General features: G+C 40.5%; 1 protein-coding gene across 16 annotated transcripts in view; it reads right to left on the bottom strand.

The window, feature by feature from the left end:
- Window positions 1–18,505, bottom strand: part of NCKAP5 (NCK associated protein 5) — a 1,067,666-nt gene that overhangs the window by 283,072 nt on the left and 766,089 nt on the right. For all 16 annotated transcript variants that reach the window (XM_051849620.3, XM_051849629.3, XM_070071010.2 and 13 more), the window contains one exon: window positions 14,268–14,417. In XM_051849620.3, coding sequence (XP_051705580.3) covers window positions 14,268–14,417 — 150 coding nt within the window. The remainder of the gene's footprint in view (window positions 1–14,267; window positions 14,418–18,505) is intronic.

Raw genomic sequence — 18,505 nt, 5'->3', positions numbered from 1 at the left:
ACTCTGCCTGTCAAAAAAAAAAAAAATTGTGGAAAATTGAAATAAAAGTTAGGTTTATTTTGCTGCAAAGGTTTCCTGAAATCCACACATTCTTTTCCAAAATATGTACCTTCTATCAACAATTTCTAAAGCTCTCATATTTTTAAAAGCATTTCTTCATTTTAGATACATATTACATATTCCAGGTACATGTCTTCTCTTCAAAATTCACTTATTCACTTCAAAGGCAGAGTGACAGAGAGAGGCAGTGACAGAGATCTTCCATCTGTTGGCTCACTCCCCAAGTGGTGGCAGTAGCCAGGTACTAGAGCTGACACTCTGATACGGGCTGCTGGCATTGCAAGCTGCAGCTTAATCTGCTGCACCACAATACTGATCCAGAAACTGTATCCTCTTAAAGAGCACAGTGGAACTTGTTTCCGGAAGAGCACCTCTGCCCTATTCAAGCTGAGTGCTGGCCATCACTGAACTCTGACAAGTTCAGCCTACTCGCTCTGTGTTATCACTAACAGGTTCCAATCAGAAAAGCAGAAACAACTGCCGCTGGAGGTACCCAGGACACTTCCATTTAGAAATCTAAATTCACAAATAAAAACCAAGATGTCTTTTAATGCAGTCCTCAAACAGGAGTAATTACTAAAACTCATGCTGTAGAGATTTCAACACCATGACAGCTTGTATTTATAATCTCTCCTCCCACATTCAAATCTTAAAATCCCTGATCCATTATAGAACTTGCACCACATTGCTTTGGTAATAAAGTAAAACCACATATTTCCCACTCCCTAAATAGTGGGTCCCTAGGGTAGGAGCTAATTTGAATGCTACTGAGCGAGATGGCCCTCAAAGGCTGTTATCAGAAATCAGCCCGGGTGGATTTCTTATGCTTTTTATAGTTTTAGGGCCACTGCATTGCTAACTCAGCAAGTAAAGGTGACACCAAATAACAAGGGCATTTTTCTGGACTCCATTCTAGAGCTACTCTTTTTTTTTTTTTTTTTGCTCCCCAAGGCAGTGTAACATTTCCTCCTGGCAAACGATCAGCCTTAATAGAATGCTGTGGTTCTGTAACTCGACTGCTCATCAATCACACTGCTTTCTGAATCACAGCTTGTGTGAGTTTTATTCATGACACTCAGGTAAGTTACTTAGAGACATCACATCTAGGATAACTCAGACACCCACTCTGCAAAAAGAATCAAGATGGGAGGATTTGTTTTCCACTTACACTCATGATGAACTAGGCTTAATCATACTTTGTAGATTAAGGATTAAAATACCTAATTGGCTGTAACTAAGCCAACGGGGGCCTTTTGATTAATCAAGCCAGCCAGCTTTCAGTTTCTGACATCAAAATTTATATTCCCCACGAAAAAAACAAGGCTGCGGCTATGTAACATTAAACCAACACACAATTAACAACACTTTGTTCTAATTATCTCCGGGCACAATTAATGTTGGCTCTATGGTTCATTTTTCTTCTTTGATAGCTTTTGCAGTTTTTATGGAGATTAGTCCTTGATGCATTGGCCTTCTCTAAGATCTGGGGCTTTCCAGTGAGCTCCCACACAAACGTGAGCCTGCCAGGTACCCTATTGATGCAGATTATTTCTCAGCATATTGGCTGAGAAATAAGCTTTTTCTAACAAGCTTTCCCCCAGGTCTGGCCCCAGCAAGGCAACACAGTCACATATCATCTGACATGCTGGCCTACCTCACATTGAGGACTTTTTGTCCTGGCCCTCAGCAATTGATTGCAACTGATAAAAGGTTGCCTTAATGGAATAAACTTCCAGGAGTTGGAAGGCCAAAGGGCTGCTGTAACTAGCAATGCAGATGTTAGCAAAATTCAAGGTGTGAGGACTCTTTGGCCAATGCCTATTACTCGGACACCTAAACTGCAGAAATATTCAGCTCCCTCACAACAGTGAGAGACAGGCAACAAGAAAACACCTGCTGATCCAAGGCATTTGATGATGGGCACAACTTAAACTTATGGAATGCGTGCGTTTTTCTACAAGCCAAATTTCTTCCAAAATTGGGATGATGGAGAGGATGCTGAGTTTTAAAGTCCTAAATACTCTCTGGATAGCTCAGAACCACAGGCAGTGCCACGTGGTGTGTTTGGGCATGTCATTTCACGCTTAAAAGATGGGCTGAAGCACCAAGGAACCACAGATGGAAGGCACTATGGAAATGTAAGGGCTATCAGTTAAGAACATCTCTAAAGGCATTCGCAGTTCCATGAGTTTAAAAAGAAGCACTGTTAGCTGTAAACTTCTGTGTTAGGACAAACGGGTAGCTCCACAGACTTGCACATACAGGACAGGTCAAATTTTTCTTTTAATCTTTTCTCTGTCTACATGCACCCCAAGCTCCAGGCAGGCCCCTGTTCTGACAGCTCCTTGAGGCTGCCTCAGGCTTGCTGCTTTTATCCAGGAAATTCCCCCTCTCCTTCCTCTTACTATTTGCCCAGAAAACTGGTATAAAGCCTCAGAGACCAACAGTTCAGATGTCACCTTTTTCTTTCTTTGCTTTCTTCAAAAGGAATTTAGTCAGGCACCTCTATCTCTGTGTGACACTGACCCTTGTACACACTTTTTGCTGTTTACTTTTAAAGTGCACTATTTCTATTATTTTAATTAGTATAACCTTTTCATCTTTCCAACAGTGTAAGCATCTCAAGGGAAGAGATAATTCTCTGTGGATCCTGTGACTTCAACATTCAGCAAGATCCCAAGCACAGAAATGTCGAAGGAGGGAGATGGGGAAGGGTAGGATGTGGGCTGAGGACACACACACACACACACACACACACAGAGAGAGAGAGAGAGAGAGAGAGAAAGTGAAAGCAACACATGCACAGAGAGAAACACATACACAGATGGACAGACAGTAAGGGAGGAAGGGAGACAAATGCAGACACAGAAGGAGAGGGAAAGACAAAGACAGAGGAAAAAGGGAGGAAGGACGACCACAAAAGGAAAAAGAGAATAGATAACAAGCAATACATGTTTCTGGGTGGTGGTAAAGCAATTCTGATAGTTAAATAACCAGAACCTTTACCAAATCATGGGATTGAGATAAACTTGGTTTGAGGAGTTCTACCTTCCAATGGTGATGAGGAGAATGCAGCATGGATGCCAGCCAGTGACATCTTTCTCTGGAGTGCAGAGACTTTGTTGCAAGTGTGAGGAAAGAGAAGGCACATTTCCACTGGTGCTGCTGCCTCAGTTCTCCCTTAGCCATCAGGTGGAGAAAGCCTACCTCAGAACGAAACCAGCTCCTCGAATATCAGAACTCAGAGGTGGCCAAAGCTTCCTAACCTTGTCTGAACGCTTGCAGTAATGTGGGCCCTCATCCATTGTTACTCCGCGTTTCTAGTTACAGAACCACCCTTTGCTTTGGTGAAGTCAGTTTAAGGAAAGCCCGTACAACTTGCAACTCAGAGAGTGATCACAGGGCATCTTCACAGAGTATGCTCTCAGAATAGCAGGGTTGCTTTTGCCTGCATTGTGAACTTTCCCCCAGAATTAGTATCCTTAACATTGTTTCAGCAGCTCATGGACTTCCTATTGATTTATCCCAGAGTGAGTGAAAATGGCAGCTCCTTAGAGAGAACAGATTGGGAGCTATTTCATTAATGGTGCAGGCTCCATCAGCATCATTTCTGGGATCTTGATTTTGGAGAACCACTGATTCTTCCACAAATAAGACATCTAACTATTTGGAAGACTGTTATTTAAAAATTGTCCACTTAAAATATTCTATTAACATACATATGTACAATGATTTGTGTGGGATGTTAACAACACTGTACTATAGTATAATGTTATAGCAACATAAAAATAATGAGAGTGTAGCCAAACTAAGTAGCCAACAGAACAGGATTAAACAGAGTACTCGGTATCCATTTGATAAATGTCTACACAGCCGTTACATCATATTTTTAGAGAATACCAAATACCATGGAGAAATAGTTTTGATATATTACATGAAAGATCAGGCTACAAAACTATACAATATTTAATAATTTGTTAATTAGGTTAAGTACAATAGCAGATTGGAAATATACATGCCCAAATGTCAATACAATAGCAGTCATTTCTGGTTGGTGCAATTAGAATTTTAAATTTTGCTCTTATTTTCCTGGTTTTCCATAACGTGACTATTCACTAACTTTGTGAACAGAAAATAGCTAGTACAAGGTTACACACTACACAAATGGGATTTTTTTTTTCCTGATGCAAACTCTTTTATCGAATAGCAGTTTTTGCCTCCAATCCTGGCTTAGGATTGTTGCTCGTGATCCAAAGTTGGATGTAAACAGACAGATGCTAGATACCTTAAGACAGCTGTTTGAAGTTACTTATCAGCTAACAGTCATAGAAACTAAAGATTAGAAGGAAACAATCATAGATTCATATTCAGACTACTACCAGCATCCTGCTTTACAACTTTCAAATTTTTCTACATTGCCTTAGGACAGGAGAAAATGAGAGGAAGAACAAGGGAAAGATTTATACATAGCCAATAAGGAATACTAAGAAATTAGACTTCATGGGGCCAGAGCTGTGGCGCAGTGGGTTAACGCCCTGGCCTGGAGCACTGACATCCCCTATGGGTGCTGGTTCGAGATCTGGTGGCTCTACTTCTGATCCAGCTCTCTGCTATGACCTGGGATAGCAGCGGAAGATGGCCCAAGTCCTTGGGCCACTGCACCCACATGGGAGATCTGGAAGAAGCTCCTGGCTCCTGGCTTCAGTTTGGCGCAGCTCTGGCCATTGCGGCCAATTGGGGAGTGAACCAACGGATAGAAGACCTCTCTCTCTCTCTCTCTCTCTCTCTCTCTCTCTCTCTCTCTTTCTGCCTCTCCTCTCTCTGTGTAACTCTGACTTTCAAATAAGTAAATAAATCTTTTAAAAAAAGAAAGTAGACTTCATCTCATGAGCAAAGAGTCAAAGCCACACCTGGGCATATCCGTGATGACCTCAGGGGTGCCACACATAGGTCATTCTAAGGCTCTTTTGATGCTATGTTTCCTCAGGCTCAAGAGTTCTCTGACATGGAGCATGTGTTGGGAGGGCTTCTGAACATGAGCTTGAAGACCTAGGAAAAGTCTACTGAAGCTCAAGGGCAAAGGAAGTTAAGATTTAAAGTTGACTAAGATCCATGAAAGCTAGTTGGGTTTGGTACTTAACTAGAGCTAAACTATTTCAATGGCAGTATATATCCCGTTAAAAACCTGCTATGGTTTTGATATGGTTTCTCCCCTTAAAGTTCATGTGCTAGAGGCTTGGTCTCCCATATGGTAGTGCTGACGTACTGTTGGACGTAGGAGGTACTACAGCATAGGAGCTAATTAGGTCATGGGGGCTCCTCTGTCATGAACTGATTAACGCTGGTCAGGTCTGATGGGAGTAGATTACTCCCACGAGAGCATGCTGTTACAAAAAGACCAAGGCTCACTCCTTTATGGTCCCTTGATTTCTGAGTTGTCATGTCATCCTTTCTGCACTTGGCTGGTTCTCCCTTTCTATTGGACCTTTCCCATCAGTACTCCAACATATCTTCATACTGTCTTTCAGAAAGTTTCTCTTGTGGCAAGGCTTCTTCAGGTTTAACTCTAACTACTCACTCAGAGTAAAGGTTCTCAAAAATGCTATCTATGTTAGCTCCTTATCTTTTCCTTCCTACCATTCTAATCAGAGACTCTTAATAACAAGATCATAGCTTCTTGTTATCAAGATCCAGAGTCAATAATGGATTCTGAGCTCCACATAACTTATTTTCTCTGCAGCATTCAACAAGGTTGCTCTTGAAACTCTTCTTTATTTTCAAGGACATCTCACTTGATTCTCCGCCTACCTGCTCTTTCAGGCTTATTTGCTGGCTCTCAATCCTGTTCCAGATCTCTATCGCAGAGGCATCCTAGTGCTCTGTCCTCTGCTCTCTTCCTGATCACATTTACACTCACTTCTGATGTGACCTTTCTTAGTCTCATAATATAAAATGTCATCTATATGCTGAGGACTCTCAAATCCATATCTCCAGTCCTGACCTCGACCTTGTATATCCCACAGCCTATTGAACATCATGGTTTAAGTGTTCAATAGGCATCTCAACAGGCAAAACAAAGTGATGACTGCATATTCATTTCTCTAAGTTACCTCGTCTACAAGATTTGTGTCTCTCTGAGGAGTTTGGTTCAGCCTCATACTTGGTTGTGAAAGCCAAAGAACTCAGTCACTCTTGATCTCTCACCTTCTCTTTTATTCCACATGTAATCCATCAGTAATTCCTATAGGTTTTTCTTATAAAATATGACCTTACTTGACCATATCCTACCAGCACAGCATAGTGGAGAGAAGAACATAGTGGAGCCACACACCTAGAGTTCAGATTCCTTTTTCCTTACTGACCACGTGATCTTGAGTAAAGTATTCATACTTTCTGAGCCTCAGCTTCCTCATTTGTAAAATAACTGCTCTACACCACAGAGTTGTTCTGAAGATTAAAATAGTATAAATATGCACGCTAATTGGAGCAGCACTGGAACAGGGTAAGTCCCCATGTTAAGGGTTTGCGTACAAGATTACCATCAGGGGGCTAGCACAGTATCCCACATGGGTTCTGGTTTCGAGTCTGGGCTGTTCCACTTCTGACCCAGCTCTCTGTTATGGCCTGGGAAAGCAGTTGAAGGTGTCCCAAAGTCTTGGAAGACACGAAAGAAGCTCCTGGCTCCTAGCTTCAGATCGGCCCAGTTCTGGCCACTGTGGCTATTTGGGGGAGTAAACCAGAGGATACAGAACTTCTCTTTCTGTCTGTCCTTCCTTCTCTCTCTCTCTCTCTCTCTCTCTCTCTCTCTGCCTTTGCCTCTCTGTAACTCTGTACCTTTCAAATAAATAAATTAATCTTTAAAAAAAGATCACCATCACTCCCCACTAGTCCTCTAGGCCACAGGAATTATTTCCTATTGATTTTAGACATCCACCCTAGAGCAGTCTACTAACATCTTTTGTCTGGAGTCTAAAAAACTTCCTTCTGCATCATATCCCTTACTTTACACCATCCTACAATCAGCCCACAAAACTTCAAGAATTGCATTTTTTTTTTTTTGACAGGCAGAGTAGACAGAGAGAGAGACAGAGAGAGAAAGGTCTTCCTTTGCCGTTGATTCACCCTCTAATGGCCGCCGTGGCCGGCACACTGTGGCCGGCACACCACACTGATCCGATGGCAGGAGCCAGGTGCTTATCCTGGTCTCCCATGGGGTGCAGGGCCCAAGCACTTGGGCCATCCTCCACTGCACTCCCTGGCCACAGCAGAGAGCTGGCCTGGAAGAGGGGCAACCGGGACAGAATCCGGCACCCCGACCTGGACTAGAACCCGGTGTGCCGGCGCTGCAAGGCGGAGGATTAGCCTAGTGAGCTGTGGCGCCGGCCAAAGAATTGCATTTCTAATGTAAAATTTATATCATGTATTTCATAGGTTAAAATCTATAATAGCTTCCCTTTGAACTTATTCTCAGATTCTTTATTGTATCTGTGGCTTATAAGGATTTACAGGGTCCAGTCCTCCCTGACTCAACTTCTTTAAATGCTTTAATCATATGCCTTATGTCCCAGTACAAAGTTCTTATTTCCAGCCCTGTAACTAACATTTCTACCATGCTCTAAGGGGGCTTTTATCTTGCCAATGTTCACTGAGCTATGCGTTATTATTTATATGACATGCAAATGATCTCATATCAGAGGTCTTTTTAGGTAAATTCTTCTCCCGCCCCTATCTCATACTTCCTCTACTACACAACTACATCACATAGAGACATTTTTAAAGGCTCTAGTTATTTATTTGATACACAGGATGACAAAGAAAGTGAGCAAGAATGAGAGAGAATGAGCAACACGATAGCAAGAGCTTCCATCTGCTGTTCACTCCTCCAATGTCCACAACAGCTGGGGCTGGGCCAAGACAGTAGCCAAGATTTTCATCCAAGTTTCTCATGTGGGTGACAGGGACAAAAGGACTTCAGCCATCTTTTGCTACCTTCCCAGGCACATTAGCAGGAACCTGGGTCTGAAGCAGAGAGGCTAGTATTCAAGCTAGAACTCCAAAGTGAGATGCAAGCATCCCAAGTGGCAGCTTAACCCACTATACAACAATGCTCCCCACAGATATATTTTCAGTTAATTTATTTAAATATTATTTTACTTAACGATATACTTCCTGTGTCTTCACTGGGGTCAGGGACCTTGGAAAGTGATCTAATCCCAGTACCTACAGAATGTATTCAGTATATATCCATTAACTATAAGCCCTACAAAAATTGTGATGTAAAATCAGATTTGACTACTTCCAACTAGTTTTAAACAGGGATTAGTGATCAATAAAACACTTATGCTCAGAAGTTTAATTGTTGTACTTTTATAGATAAGTATAATCTAGTAGAAAATAGTCTCATTTACCTTAACGCATTTAATTGCCATAATTTTCTGCATTAAAGAAATCCTTCCTCTGAGAGTCCAAGTTCTCCCAAACTTGAGGTCACAGCTAAGATATCAACATTTACTTGGAGGTTTAGAGCTCTCAGGTGTGTCAACTCTGTTCTTCCCCCTGCTACACTCTGGGAATCAGAGATGCTACAGGAGTTGGTTGATCAAAGGGCATATGTAGCTTGATTTATAGTCAGGCCAGAGTGGTCCATGAATGTGGAAAGGGGAGGCAGGGATACTAGGGAGGAGGACTGGAGACAAAGAAAACATGGATTCAATGAACTTGCCAGGAACAAACCCAGGGCCAGTTGTCAAAGCACAGTAGTAGAGAGGGGGTAAGAACCAAGATGAAGCTGAAGCATCCTGGAGTGCAGCTCTCCCAGGGTTCCTAGGGCCAGTAGTACAGTGCAGAATATTCATTTCACAGAGGGACCTAGCACATGATGATGCTGTTGGAAATGATGAGAGTATTTTCCTAAGCTGAATAAGAAGTCTCTGCAGCAGAAGCCTTGAAAACCTAAGTGAAAATACCACACTGGGCATTGAACATTTCAACAGAATGTCTAAGTAGCATCCAGATGTTCCAGGAAGCCCTTATGGCACAGATACAAAGTCTACTAGATGGCTTCACCAACAGACATCAGGATCCTAAACAAATATGGGCAAAGACTTGGGAAAGGAGTGGCTAGGTAGTAAAGGTGAATGGCCTACCTTTCTTCATGAACAAAGGAAAATGGCTGATAGCAAGGCACTCAGGTGAGAATACAACAGTTAAGCAAAGAAAATGTATGTTTATGTGTGTGTGGGGTGTGTGTGTGTGTGTGTGTGTGTGTGTGTTTGAATGTATATAACTCATGTTTTAACTACTAGAGTTCTTTTTAGGAAAGTAAGATTGTTAAGCAAAATACCTTCCTGAGCCTGGACACAGTATGCAGTGTGTCCATAAAGTGAAGTATGGAGACCTAAAGAGCTCTGCATAATAATTTACAGGGAACTTGATGGTGGGAAGGAAGAATAAGTAGGAAAGAACTGGCCCAGTTCTATGGTGGGAGCTGGGAACTGAGAAGTGAGCTACTGAGAATTCCTGCACCCAAAGGACTAGGGAGAAACAGCCCTAGGAAGGCCAAGTTGAAGGCTTTGAGCATTCAGAACAGTCTCCAATGACCCCAGATCTCTTGTGGGATTGCACTTTGGCATAACTGAGTAAAGGGGCTTTGTTTCACATGAGGCTGGTGCTGAAAGAAGGGTTGGAAGGTGAATGTGATCAGGAACTGAACCCAGAAAGGACCACATAGGCAACAAGACAGAGGTGGATGTGGGGACTCTAGACTTTCCTCAGGCTTGGGCTGAGGTGCCTACACAGTATTGCTCAAAGTCAAGGGCTCCTCAGCACAACCAACTTGGTTTTGAGTATTACTGTCATATATTAACCCAAAACCATACTATAACTCCATCTCCTTTCCCACACTTTCTCGGGAACTGTTTGGAGAACGGAATTAATTTCCATCAGCCTAACCATCATTCCTCTCTGATTTCTACCACACAGAGGGCCAAGAAAGATTATACAGACATGGTTGTTTCAAAAACACATTGATGGGAAAATCAGTGCTATATCATACCACATTTTCCCCAAAGTCGTCTGATACGTTATGGTCAGTTCCCCTGACATCTTGCAAAGGGATCTTCTGTTCAAATCTTTCAATCCACATGGGAGTCTGTGATCAGCTCTCATTGTAGTCTAAAAACTTATCTAATCCCAGTACCTAGAGAATGTTTTCAGGGCCAAGGCTGTGGCATAGCAGGCATGGCCTCCACCTGCGGTGCTGGCATCCCATGTGGACCCTGGTTAGTGCCCCGGCTGCTTCTCTTCTGATGCAGCTCTCTGTTATGGTCTGGGAAAGCAGTAGAAGATGGGTCAAGTTCTTGGGCCACTGTATCCACGTGGGAGACACAGAAGAAGCTCCTGACTCCTGACTTTGGATCAGGCCAGCTCTGGCCATTGTGGCCAACTGGGGAGCCAACCAGCAGAGAGATCTTTCTCTCTGTTTCTCCTTCTGTCTGTAACTCTACCTCGCAAATAAATAAAATCTTTTAAAAAAAGAATGTTTTGGGTATTTATCTATGGACTACAAATTCTACATATAACTGTGAGGTACAGCCAGGTTTGATTACATTAAACTAATTTTAAGCAGGGGTCGCTGATTAACAAAATGTTTATAGTCAGCAATTTAACTGTCTTGGTTTCATAGACAGGAATGATCTAGCAGAGAAAACTCTTATTCAACTTCATACATTTTTTTTTGACAGGCAGAGTTAGATAGTGAGAGAGAGAGACAGAGAGAAAGGTCTTCCCTTCCGTTGATTCACCCCTCAAATGGCTGCTATGGCCGGCGCGCTGCACTGATCCAAAGCCAGGAGCCAGGTGCTTCCTCCTGGTCTCCCATGCGGGTGCAGGGCCCAAGCACTTGGGCCATCCTCCACTGCACTCCTGGGCCATAGCAGAGAGCTGGACTGGAAGAGGAGCAACCCAGACAGAATCCGGCGCCCTGACCTGGACTAGAACCTGGGGTGCTGGCGCCACAGGCGGAGGATTAGCCTTAATACATTTAATTGCAATATTTTTATGCATGAAAATTAGCCCTTTATTTTCCCATAACAATATAAAAAGATTTATGTTATTTTTAAGGTAGAGTTACAGAGAGAAAGGGAGAGGCAGATGGAGAGAGAGAGATCTTCCATCGCTGGTTCACTCCCCAGATGGCAGCAACTGCCTGGGCTGGGCTAGGCCTAAGCTAGGAGCCAGAAGCTTCTGCTCGGTTTCCCTCATGGGTGGCAGTGGTCCGTGAACTTGGACCATTTTCCACTGCTTTTCCAGGAGCATTAGCAAACAGCAAGATCAAACTTGAATCAGAGCCCATATGGCATGCCAGTGCTGCAAGTGGTAGCTTAACCCTCTGTGCCACAGTGCTACACCACCACAACAGTTTTTTACCTATGCAAATGATGCTATACCTTGAGTATCTGTAATAATAAATAAAGTAGCACATGAAATTCTTGTGGAAATTGGGTTACTAAAGGCTACTTATGAAAGTTAATGGAAATGAAATCAAAGGATAAATTTATTTTTGTGAAAAGACATCTGAAATCATAGTTTTTTTATAATATGTATTTTCCATAAACTTCTTGAAGCACCCTCAGATATAATAAAATATATATTTATATGTCATGTAATAAAAATATTAGAATATCCTCAAGTGGAGGAAAGTGAGATTTGGGTACAAGGAGAAAGTTCACTTAATAGTGAACAGAGAATTTTAGGTAATTCACAGTGATACTGTGAGTTTAGAAAATTGAAAAAATAAAATATTTTTGTGAATTTAAATTATGGGGCTCAATGACACTTAAAGATATCATCTTTTCCATCCAACTAATGCTGGATGCAAGAGTTATCACCTGAAGTATAGAGATTTCTATGGAAGGAAAAAAAAAACAGCACTTTTCCTTTAAATGGGGAAGTTTATGAAACAAATACTGCCAAATACCTCTTAGACTGATTAAATAAAATGTCCTTCACAAAGCTGCCTGTGACAATGAGATGAACCAAAACCAATTCTTACTATAATCTATAAATAAAAACAGCTTAAGTACATAGTTCTAAGGAAGTAAGAGATTATAATATCAACACATTCCTACTATTGAATCTATTTCATTTAACCTCAAGTCAAAGCTGTCAGTTTTTGAAAACTCTCAAATAGCAACTCCAGTCTCCCTGAGAAAGCCTTAAACCTTTTATAAGCACTGTCTTTAAAAATGACATAGGCATGGGGCAAGTACAGCATTAAGACACATCCCATTTCAGAGTCCCTGAGTTGGAGTGTTAGCTCTGCTTCCAATTCCATCTCCCTGCTAATGCACACCCTAGGAAGCAGCAGGAGATGCCTCAAGTACTTGGTCCCCACCACTCACAGGAGTGGCCCACAATGAGTTTCTAACTCCCAGCTTCAGCTTAGCCCCTAGCCCTGGATGTTTCCAGCATTTGGGAAGTGAACCAGTTGTTGGAAGATTTCTCTCTACCTTTCAAATAAAAAAAAAAGTTAAAAATAATTTAAAAATTATGACAAAAGTGTGAGAACCGTGAGGAGTTCAGGGATGATTTCTGACCTTCTCCCAGGATAGGCTCCAGAGGTTCTCTAAGCTGACTCTTCTACCCTATGTTTGAGGCTACTTCCTTACCTCTCGGCCTTCAGTCACACTAGTGTGGAGGAGCTGAGATTTTTTTCTTTCACAGTTCTTGTACTCATCCTTGTATTTACATAAGTAGGGGGATCATGATCTAACATAGACCTCAGAATAGATGGATAAGACATTACACACCAGGTACCCCTGTAGCAGGCAGCCATTTGATAATCAATACTTCCCTGTAAGATTAGTTATTACTATCCTCTTGTTTGCAGTTGAGAACAAAAAGTCCCTGAGGTCCTAAGAAGCTTTGTAGGTTTTTTAAGCTAGATCACATATTGAAACCAAACCCTAAGAATCTGGCTATAATCTTAATGTGGAATCTAAATCTATAATCATAACCATTATGCCATGTTATTGCTCTGGAAATTACAATAAAACAGACATATTCACTCTGGAAAATGGACAGGCAGGGTGGTTTTGGAAACAAAGCATGTTTCTGTATATTAGTGAACTTCTCAGAGTTTTATAGGTCCTGTGGTACAACTAGGGCTTTAGATGGTAGAAGAAGTCCTTAGTGAACTTATGCAAAGGAGTTAAGGCATCACATGGAAAAAGATGGCTTTGATAAAGTCTTTCAGTATGTGAGATCTCAACTGTAAACAATTGGAATGTTTTTTGATGGCTATTATAAAGATTCAGGGATTAATACTTGTGATGTTACTTGTGATGCCAAATGCCACTAACAATGGATCTGTGGCTTTCACTATATTGTGCTCCTAAAGCTCCTTAAAAAAAACTTTAGCCTGGTTTTAGCTCTACTTTTTTTAAATTAAAATTATTTGAGAAGCAGAGACACAGGTGGATAGAAAGCAGGTGATGTACTCCTCTCTGCTGATTCACTTCCCAAATGCCTGCCACAGGCATCAACTAGTAACTTAACCTGGGGCATCTATGTGGATGACAGGGACCCAAGTACCTAAGTCAGCACTATTGCCTCTCAAGGTGTGTGTTAGCTGCAAGCTAGCATCAGGAACTGGAAACCAAGATCCCTAATGTGGGACTCAGGCATTGCAAACACTAGGCCAAATGCCTACTGCCCAGCTTTCTATATTGAATTTCTTTCTACACAAGATATTTCTTCCAAAGAAATAGTTCTACTTCTTAACATTTACATGCATGCTATAATCGTTCTTTATATTCCACTGGGTATCTTACGTATTCAGTCACTCATTCACTTCATTAGGCAGAGGGAAGACAAGGTGACACATCACACAACCCCTTCCCTCAAGGAGCTTGTGATTTTAAAAGTAGATCCACTTGGAAAGCAGAAATGAATTTAAGGTGAATTACAGTCATATACTCTTTCTAAGGCCATATGATCATAGCTAGTGGCCCAAGACCCTCACATAGTGCTACAAATTTTAACTTTTACCTCATCATTGACAAATAGACCTCAATGGGAGACACTAGATTGCATTAGTCTGGGAGATCGAAGAAAGGAAGATTTATCCTCACTCCAAACCAGTTTCAGTGAAAGAAGCACATGCCGTTATTTTTCTTTAAATGTGTAAAAATTGCTTCATTTCTTACCTCTAGGGCTTTCAATCTTTCTAACAGCCATTTGGTCTTGTCTTTTCCCTCATCTGTGCTGCTGCTTTCGCTCCTTGAATCCTCGTCTACTACCATGTGAAGATCTTCCAAAGCTTCGTTGTGTTTTCTTTCTTCCTCTGGCAGTCTTTCCTAAAGCAAAAAAGAATTATTATTTTCAATAATTTCCCCCTGAAAAACAAGCCTGGGTCTTAAGGCTGAAAAGTTTGGAATCCCCTAATTACTTCTGTGTTCTTACCAGGACTGAGGTACAGTGGAATCTGCTAAGAACATTCTGAGTGTTGCTTATATTGTTACACACAGGTGATGTTTTTACCGAGTCATGCCAGGACAAAGCCATGGGGTCAACCACCTCAGAATTCAATTGTCCTCTGCCCAGTTGGAGAAGCAACACAGCCAGGTGGAGTCATGCAGTTAGTCTGTTTTTATCTGCACAACAGAATTCAGCTATGTTTTAAACTAGGAAAAATCTATCGACCTTCATACTTTCATTTGTAAAAGGTTTTGTTCTTCAAATATAGAATAATTACAATAACTGGACATATACCATGTAATTAATAAGGAAGAATAAAATTTCATGAATTCTCAACTGAAACCAATTAGTTCCTTCAGCTCCACGATAACCCAGCTTTTAAGGATCCCTCAGTCACTTTTTAACACTACAGGATTTGTTGAGTAGGATGGAGACAAACAGGATGTGATTCTGTCTTGTCTTCCTGTTCAAAGCTCCTCACTCAACCTTGTCTCTGACAGCTTTTTGGAGTTTGAGAAAGGCTGTTTAATATCATACTTGGTTCTTGTTTTCAAGAGAAAGGGAACGTTAAGAGAATACCATATGAAAATAATCCTATCCACTGTGTACATCCGTCAAGACTCTCACGTCACACAACCAGTGATATCACTCTATCACACTACTTAGTTCTAAACACCACACTGCTCACATCTTTGCTTAAATGTGGCTGGTTGCCAACCATCTGGACTGAACTGAGTAACCAATGGTGAGATATTTATTTGTATTTGTTACTAAGCTCATTTTTCAAATACAGAAACAAACAAAAAAATGAATCTTACCCTCATGTACACACCATCTACTTCACAAAGAACAGCAGAAGAGAGTGAAAAACAAAAAAGTTTTCAAACTGCGCCAAGGTACTTAGGAGGTTTCAAAAGTATTTGATTTAACCACTTCTTTTAAATAATCAAAATATAAAAAACACATCTCAAGGTACACATTTACCTGTTAGTGTCTGTATTTACATACGTATGTGTGTGTGTATGGAAACTGTGAAGCCAGTAAGTTGATCCATATGAATTCATTTTGTGCAGACATTAGAATAAAATACAGTCTCTGGGATAAATGTACAATTGATTATGAAATCAGGTTTGAGGCTCTTTAACCACATAAATGTGCTAATGTGTTCATTCTCACAGCAGGTGTGACTTCAGCTGTAATAAATGCCAACAAAGTTTAATGTGCACATCCACATGCCAGGAAACAAGTCAGGTTATGGTAGCATTTTTACAGCTTTGATGCTTTAAGGTCTGGCCGCTAGTCAGACTTTCACTGCAATGATAAGGAATATGAAATGTATGGATACTGCGATCAACTCATCTTTCAGAGAAAAGGTATTCTACTTTTACTATTTGATATCACTATAAGTACACACAAAACTGAAATTCTAAGACATGCTATTTTTTAAAACATCACCTTCATCTACTTTTCTGTATGCATTATGGTTTTTCATTGCTCCTTTAAAGAGAAAATTCCATTTGTATCCTGTACACATGTTAAGAGAAGTTCTCATAAAGGTCACAGAAAAAGATATGCTCTGAAAAAAAAAAAAACTATGCAGGGATTTCAAGTATTTTTCACACCAAATAAAAATTTGTGTTTTAATTCCATTTTCCACAAACATTTCGAAGTACCCACCTATGATAGTTACAGTCTTGCAACTGAATAAGATGAAAGAAACCTTTTTGTGCAAATGGGAAGCTGAAAGACTTAAATCTACAATTAAGCAGCTTGGCAAATGATCTTGGGCAAATTACTTTATTTTAATAAATTCTGGCTTTTTTCCAAAACACTTAAAGAAGGCCGATGCCAACACTCACACACACACACAGTCATTCTCATAATCCATAGTACTCTCATAATCCATAGTAGTTCCATATAGTTTTTGTGAACACTGGATTAGGATATGTTAAACCACTGCTCTAGGAGAATTCAGTTAGTTTTCTATGAACCTCTGCTCACAACCTTTCCAAGCTTTATGTATGTTATTTGAAGATACTTTATTTATTTTGTTTTTAGTACACTAGCATTTAACTAACAGCCAAAAGCACTGTAACTCATGAATAAACAAACTCGACATGACACCTCTTTTCTCTGCAAGGCACAGTACCACCTTCTTGTGCTTAGAAACACTAGAGAGCAGCTCAGCACTATGTATAGGATCATCTTAAATAGTAAATCACCAACAGAAAGCACAGAAAACAAAAATCTCACTAAACAGAGTACAAAAAGAACACTTATTTACTGTAAGAGAGCCAAAAGATGTAGGTATAGTGTGGCCTTGTTTGGCTTCAGCAAATAAAGTGTATGCAGCATGACTAAAACTTTTCTCTAAATATGTCTGAATAGCCATGAAAGCCCTGTAAGTGTTGATCTTAGGGAAGCAAATAAATTTTAGAGAGTAGCCATATTTGCAATTACAGAATAGGCAAATAAAGAAGTTCTCCAGTATGTGTATGCACACTCACATGCTTAAAGTGTCTAGGCATGGTGCTTAAATCCCATTATGCACTAATATAAAATAATTCAAGACACTACATATTATAAATGACTATTCAGATTGTATAAAACATAAGGGTCATTTGATCTAATCTGAAAAAAGGGGTGATCAATGAAGGCTGTGAGACATGACTTCATGGAAATGGAAGGTGATACATTTTGAAGGAATGATATACTTGAGCACTCACAGAGTCAGAGTGGGCATTTGGTGAAAGAAAAAATTGAAAAATTCTGTCAGTCAAGAATAAGTTTTACCCTATTTATTTATAAGGCAACCAGTTGATTTTGGTGCAAATAATTTTTTCCAGATGTAAAAGAGGGAAAGGATCCTTAGAAATACACACACACACACACACACTCACAAATATCAGACATGATTCATTTACTCATTTCTTAATTCAAAAAATTCTTTATTAAACACTGACTTGGGGCCATCTGTTGATCCAGGTACTGGAGGTATGTCAAAGAAGACAAACTTCCCTTTTTCTATTATTTGTATTCTAATGCTGAGAAACATGATAAATTGCCAATCAAAGTAGTAAGTAATATAATTGTGGCTTATGGAAAATGCTATGCAGAAAATGAAGAGGTCCAATGTGGTGGACACTGGTATGGGTTGAGAAAATGTAAGGCATGGGAACTTCCTCAGATGAGGAAGAGAAAGCAGCTGTGTGATGGTCTTGGAGAAGAGCATTCCAAAGACGAGGAACAGCAAAGCACTGCCCAGTGGTAGGGCAAGAGCCAGAGTCTGTGAGTTGTAGCCTGTTGACTGCAAGAAAATACAAAATGATATCTTAATAGGTCTTGCAAGGCATGAAAAGGAGCTTGGATTTTGTCTTAAGTGAAGTAACAAAGAGTCAGAGGCTAGGCTGGAGAGTGAAAGGCGCTGATTGGTATTTTAGGAATACCATTCTGACAGCTACAGTGGAGAATAATGGGCTATGGTGAAAGAACAGCTGGGAGGAATGTATGTAAGAAGAAATGAGTTAGCAAAGATTTGGATCAGAACTTATCAAAAACAGTTCTTGTAGTAGAACAGACTCTACCAAGGACAGTAGGTCAGATGCCCTGGATTCAATGCCCAGCTTTTACATTTTTTGAACCTTGCAATGCAAATCACTCAATCTTTTTAGGCTTTATTAGTCCCTTTCACATATAAAGTGAAAGATTTGGATTAAACATCCCTTAAGTTGTAACAATTCAATTACTCAAGACACAATTTTAAGGAAGGAAATGTTCTATGTTCAATGGGAACTGAAATGACAAAAGAACAGAAAAAAGGACATTTACATTTTGTAATAAGGAAGTTGTTAGTGGGAACCTGAGAGCTGTTTGACTAAAGTGTGACAATGGTACCCAAATTGTTAGTGCTTAAGCAAAAAGTGAAGAGAGAAAATAGAGGCAATTTTCTCAGATGCTCATTCCAAAG

The sequence above is a fragment of the Oryctolagus cuniculus genome, chromosome 3 (assembly GCF_051225735.1).
Source record: "Oryctolagus cuniculus isolate XC-2025 breed Fujian yellow rabbit chromosome 3, ASM5122573v1, whole genome shotgun sequence".
Classification (NCBI taxonomy): domain Eukaryota; kingdom Metazoa; phylum Chordata; class Mammalia; order Lagomorpha; family Leporidae; genus Oryctolagus; species Oryctolagus cuniculus.
The sequence above is the reverse complement of the archived record's forward strand: the minus strand, read 5'-3'. Positions and strand labels throughout refer to the sequence as shown.